Source organism: Telopea speciosissima, unplaced genomic scaffold, assembly GCF_018873765.1.
Source record: "Telopea speciosissima isolate NSW1024214 ecotype Mountain lineage unplaced genomic scaffold, Tspe_v1 Tspe_v1.0291, whole genome shotgun sequence".
In the NCBI taxonomy this organism is placed as follows: Eukaryota; Viridiplantae; Streptophyta; class Magnoliopsida; order Proteales; family Proteaceae; genus Telopea; species Telopea speciosissima.
Window position 1 is genome coordinate 9910 of NW_025317627.1, and position 6617 is coordinate 16526.

At 43.5% G+C, this 6617-nt stretch overlaps 1 protein-coding gene across 1 annotated transcript; it reads right to left on the reverse strand.

Moving 5' to 3' along the window:
- Positions 1-5353: 5353 nt before the first annotated feature.
- On the reverse strand, positions 5354-6400 carry LOC122647945. The gene has a single exon (XM_043841234.1). The coding sequence runs from the start codon at positions 6398-6400 to the stop codon at positions 5354-5356; it is 1047 nt and encodes a 348-aa protein (XP_043697169.1).
- Positions 6401-6617: the final 217 nt, after the last annotated feature.

A 6617-nucleotide genomic window follows, 5' to 3' on the forward strand; every position in this document is an offset into this window, starting at 1 on the left:
GGGTTTTCTTCCAAACAATAAGGTCCTTCCCCCCATTAACAAGGGGAATAGTAGGGAGATCTCTCCAGACAGTAATCAAATCAAAAGAGCCCTGAGGGGTAGAATACCAATTACCATTCCTAATAACATCCAAGACCAAAGCAAGGCGATGAGAACCAGCATCATATCGAATACGGTCCCCAAATCTTTTAATCAAAACTCCTTTGGGATGCCAATTATCAAGCCAAAGTCTAGTAGATTGGCCATCCCCAATGATATGATGGATATGAGACTTAACCAAATCTCTATACTTGAGAATTTTCTGCCAAACCCAAGAACAATTTTGTGGGACTTTAGCAGTCCAAATAGAGTCATTTTTTAGGTAACGGGTATTAACCCACCTAACCCAAAGACTGTCCTTCTTAGAGGCAATCCACCAAACTTGCTTAAGAATACCAGCAGTATTCATATCAGAAATTCTCCTTATGCCAAGGCCCCCTTCTGTCTTAGGCTTACAAATATTATCCCAAGAAATATAATGTACATTTCGTTCAAGAGACGGGCCGGACCAAAGAAAATTGGAGAAGATGGACTCCAGCTTCTTCTTGACAGCACCTGGAAGAGCAAAGATCCCTGACCAATAAATATAGTAGCTTTGAAGGACAGAGCTCAACAGTTGTACACGCCCCTGCAAACGACAGAAACCGGGCCTTCCAGCCATCAAGCCTGCTCCGCACTCGATCCATGATAGAAGAGCAGTCTACAAAGCCCAGCTTACGAGAGATAAGAGGAACACCAAGGTACCTGATAGGGAGCTTGGTGTCCACAAAATTCGTTAATTCCAAAAGTTGCAGTCTGGCCGTATGGGTAAGGCCCCCTAAAATAATAGAGGACTTAGTCTTGTTGAGTTTCAACCCAGAAAAGGTATGAAAATCATCCAGGACCCCCAGACAGGCCGAAATAGAATCATGGCAGGCCTTCACAAAAATCATCAGATCATCTGTAAAAATAAGATGAGAGAGGTGGGAGCTCTTGCATCTGGGGAGAAGACTAATCCTGCCCTTTGCTTCCAACTTCCTCATCAAGGCTGAAAACCCCTCCATAGCAATAGTAAAGAGATAGGGAGAGATGGGATCCCCTTCCCTGATACCCCTGCCCCCTTTGAAATAACCAACTGGGCTTCCATTAATCAAAATGGAGAAATAAGGGGAGCCAACACAAGCCTTCACCCAACCAATAAACTTCTATGGGAAGCCCATTCTTTCCATAATGTCAAACAGAAACTTCCTACTGAGAGAGTCATAAGCCTTATGGAGATCAATCTTCAACACAGCTGTAGGACTTGTTCCTTTCTGCTCAATTCCTCTAACCACATCATGACAGACAAGGATATTATCCACAATGGACCTTCCCTCTATAAAGGCAGATTGGGAATCACTAACCACGTGCCCAACAACTCTTTGCAATCTATTAGATAAGATCTTAGTGATAATCTTATAAAAAAGATTACAAAGGGCTATGGGCTTATACCCTGCAAAAGAAGACACATCACTTGTCTTAGGGATCAAACTAATGAAAGTGGCGTTAATCGAGCTGGGAAGGCAAGACTTAGAGAAGAACCACTTTACAGCCAAAGTCAAGTCTTCACCAACAACATCCCAAAAGTGTTTGAAAAAGGCAGCCCCAAACCCATCAGGCCCTGGAGCTTTGGAATTCTTCATAGCAAACACCACTTCCATAATCTCCTTATTAGACACATTTCCAATATGATCTTCCTGCTGAGCTAGTGACAAGCCACCTTGTAAGGGGACCGAACTAGGAAAGAACCCCCTATCATCAGAATCAGCCCCAAACAACCTCTTATAAAAGGAGATAGCTTCTTCCTTGATGAGATTAGGAACCTTAACAATGGCCCCCCTTTCCCTTGTATCTCTAGAATATGATTTCTATTCTGCCTACACATCACAGATTTATGGAAGAAACTGTTGTTGCCATCACCCAGCTGAATGTGTTTTACCCTGGATTTCTCTCTTAAAAATTTTTCTTCAACGGCCAAAGCTTCCCACAATTTCACCTTAGCTTGAGTCTCCAAGGAAACAAAATTCAGGTCATCAGGGTGTGCACCAAGGTTACATTGAATCTGATTCAAATCAGCACTTGCAGCCTTCACCAGAGCAAAAACATCACCAACACATTCTTTATTCCATTTCCTTAGCTCCTTCTTGACATTCCTTAGCCGAGCAGCAAATCGAAGAGTGGGATTAAGAGTCATGCTAACCGGCTGTTCCCAACCCTTGAGAACAGTATCATCAAACCCATTCCTCCCAATCCAAGCCTCAAAGAATCTAAAAGGTTTAGGACCGAAATTAGCATCATCTAAGATGGTCAACACCATTGGGGAATGGTCAGAGAGACCCGGAGGAAGAAAGGTAACTTTTGAAGACCTGAACACATCAATCCAAGCCAAGTTCACCATAACTCTATCCAACTTGCAACAAATCCGAGCATCCCCATCTTGTCTATTATTCCAGGTCAAAAATTCCCCCTTCCATTTCAGATCAACTAGCCCAGAGTCATCAATAAAAGAGTTAAACTCATCTACAGCCTCTTGTCGAATAGAGTCCCCACCAATTTTCTCATGCTGGTGACGAACCACATTAAAATCCCCAAGGACTGCCCAAGGATCAAGAATAGAGTTAGCAATTGAGCCCACATCCCTCCACAATTCCCTTCGGCCTTCCATAGAATTAAAGGCATACACAGCAGTACAAAGAAAGGTAACAGAGGTTCCAACAATCGACACCTTAACATGAATAAACTGCTTGGATTTTTGGATCTCTTCAACATTAAACACTGTAGGATCCCAGCCCAACCAGATCCGAATTGACGAATCAGCTTCACCATTATGCACATATTTCCAATCTGAAATAAAATGGTCAAAAATTGCACCACAGTTTTCCACCTTAACTTTAGTCTCAAGCATACAAGCCAATTTAACCTGATGGTCCTTTATAGCCTTCTTAATCCCCAGCCTTTTAGTAGAGGCATTCAAACCTCTAACGTTCCAAGATAGGCATTTCATTTGGCACCAAAGTTAGAAGTGTCACCCCCCCCCCCCTTTACTAGGTCCATCTCCTTTAGGTCCAAAAGAATCTTTCGGGTTTAAGAGAACCCGTTGGGCCTGAAATTTAGACCCCCTCCCTGTGGGTCGGCCCAGAATAGAAAAAGAACCAGTATTTAATTGGCCCATACCTTTCCCAGAAGACCCTTGGGTGGCCCGTAACTCCGCGGCCTGCTTTTTCAATCTTTCAATATTGGCTGACGGCTTAGAAGTTAAAGTCTCTTTTTCCCTCAAACTCCGAACTTCATCTATTGTCTTGTCACCTTCTAAATCTGCCCCCTTCATATCTACCACCAGATTAGGATCAATAACCTTCACCGAATTACTGGATGCCACCTCATCATATCTATTGGTAACATTCACTTCAAATGTCATTCCCCCTCCCACGGCAGTAGCTCCCTCATTCTTACAATGACCGGGATTTGAGAGATCATTTAAATTGGAAGGAATCTCTCCCAACTGCTCCCCACCAAATCAGCTTTCCTCCTCTAGACTATCTTTAGTAGAAGGTAAATTTACCTTTCCAAGAATAGAAGAAGTCTCCATCGGCTGCTCCATTTGGACAGAATATGAATTCGGATTGCCTTCAATATTCCCACCACCGAATCTGCCCTCCTTCCAGATTTCCTGCCCAATTAAATCCACCCTTTCCTCCCCTAAGCATGGAAGAATCTTCAATGGTTGAGCACTAATTTCTCCCTCCTCTTTGTCCACCTCATCAAATAGCTCATTCCCTAAGAGTAATGCACAAGAATCCGGGTCCAACATCATTTCTTGTGGGTCATACCTCACCTCGTCCGTTAGATTCTCAAACAAAGCAAAAGCATTTGAGTGGGTCACTTCTGAATCTTTATTTCCTTCTTCAAAAGAAGATCCCATACTCAATATCTTCTTACCCAACCTGGCGCCTTGCCTCAAGGGCCGACTAACTTCTTTCCCTTTATTCATGCGAGAATTAAAGGAAATAGAATTTGAATTCGAATTTGAAATCACCAGCTCTCGTCCTCCAGCTACGGCCGAAGCACCACCTTCATCTCCGGCCAAATCTTCACCACCATTCCCGGTTGAACCCTGCCGAGTTACACCTGCAGCCGGATCCTTCACTCTCCATTCTTTTTTCAGACCTGAATTTTTGTTGGAACTACGAATACCAAAATTGTAAGTCGCATCTGAATGCCCGAATACCCTACAGTGTTTACAAGATGGTGGTTTCCAATCATAGACCACCCTTTGGTGAAAAGAAAGACCATCATCTCCATAGACAGGAATAGAGGATGGTAGGTCAGAAAATGCAGACACATCCACACACATCCGAGCATAGGACAATCGCTCCATAGACCTTGTCATCTTATCAGTGACAATCGGCTTTCCAATCACACTCCCGATCGAACTAAGAGCTTCAGCTGACCAAAAGTGAGACAGAAGATTGGGCAAAGAAACCCAAACAGGTACAGAACATAAATTGACCCTTTCCATGCACGCTCCCGGGCTCCAAGGACGAAGAATCAACGGCCTTCTTTGGACATACCATGGCCCTCCTTCAAGAACTTTAGTCTTATCATCTTCAAGATTAAACCTGAAAATGAAAATCCCACTGTCAAGCAAATTCACATCAACATGACCCGAAATCTTCCATTGCTTCACTAACATTTCTCGAGCAAAGTTGAAGCTGGGCCTACCCCCAATAAAATGACCCGTAAGGGTATTCTTCCATTTTTCCAGACCATTCTTAATGATGGAAGATGGGCACTTAGCAGCCAATGCCCCATCAATCTTCACAGGTTCAACAAAAGTCAGTTGCAATCCATCAGTAACCAATGAAGAAGAAGATGAAAATAAGGCTGACCAAGGCACCCCAAGACCCTTCTTAGTCGTTCCTCCAGCATCATTCACAACCCCACCAATAGGTTGTGGACAGTCTCCTACAGCAGCTCCATCCAAGCCTTGAACTCCATCCCCCAAAAGGGATCCCACTACAACCGAAGCCTCCAAAGGAACCAAAGGAGAAGTTGTAGGACATGCAGCACCACCACTTGGAGAGTCCTTACCACTACTCCCATCTCCACGTGCATCACCCCCATTCCAACAAACAAAAACTCCCTCTCCACCCCCTCCCGGACTGAGATCAGGAGGGAGACCATTAGCCAGAGCTAATGGCCAGCCGGCCATTCCCACGAGTAAACACAAAAAATCCCCCTCTCAAAATCGCCAGAGCTTCTCTCTCCTAAACAGAAAAATCCATTTCTTGTATAATTATGGAGCTTTGGAATTCTTCATAGCAAACACCGCCTCTCTAATTTCCTTATTAGAAATCTGTCCAATAAGACTGTTTTGCTGCGCAAGATTCAGGCCGTGTTGTAAAGGAATAGACTCAGGGAAAAACCTAGTGTCATCTGCATTTGCTCCAAACAGGTTCATGTAAAAGGAAACTGCCTCCATTTTGATAAGATTGGGTTCCTTGATAACCTCATTTCTTTCATTGTGCACCTCCAAAATGTGATTCCTATTTTGCCTACACACCATGGACTTGTGGAAGAAGCTATTATTTCCATCCCCTAATTGAATATTCTTGACTCTGGATTTCTCCTTAAGGAATTTTTCTTCAGTACTAAGAGCTTCCCATAACTTCTTTTTGGCTTTTGACTCTAAGATAACTAAATCGGAGTCATTTGGGTGGGCAGCAAGGCTAACTTGAATGTGAGTCAACTCCAATGTAGCATTCTTGACTGCAAGAAAAACATCTCCAATGCTGTCTTTATTCCACTTCTTGAGTTCAGCCTTGACATTTTTTAGGCGAGCCGCAAACCGAAGAATAGGATTGAGCTTCATATTTACTGGATAGTCCCAACCTTTAATCACCACTTCATCGAACCCCCCTCTTCCAATCCAAGCCTCAAAGAACCGGAAAGGTTTTGGGCCAAAGTTTACCCCATCAAGGATCGAAACCACTGCTGGAGAATGATCCGACAACCCCGGGGGAAGGAAAGTGGCTTCGGAAGACCTGAGCGCATCCATCCAATTTAAGTTAACCAAGGCCCTATCCAATTTACAACAGACCCGAGAGCTGCCCCCCTGCCTATTATTCCAAGTAAAGAGTTCTCCCTTCCACTTTAAATCAATAAGATCAGTGTCAAAGATGAAAGAGTTAAAATTGTCAACAGCCTCTTGACGGACTGGATCCCCTCCAAGCTTTTCACTTTGCTGACGAACAACATTAAAATCCCCTAGAGCAACCCAAGGAATGGAGATATTACTAGCAAGAGTAATAACATCCCTCCAAAGCTCCCTCCTTTCTTCCATCGAATTCGAAGCATAAACAGCCGTGCACAAAAAATTAAGAGAGGTCCCCAAAGTAGTCACTTTAACATGAATAAATTGAGTAGATTTCAAAATTTCCTCAACTTTAAAAACTGTAGCATCCCAGCCCAACCAAATGCGAACAGTAGAATCTGCCTCACCATTATGTAAATACTTTCAGTTTGAAAGGAAAGAGTCAAAGGTAGCAGCACAGTTCTCC

Coding starts and splice junctions, on each gene's coding strand:
- LOC122647945 (XM_043841234.1), bottom strand. CDS start 6,400: ATGGAAGAAAGGAGGGAGCTTTGGAGGGATGTTATTACTCTTGCTAGT.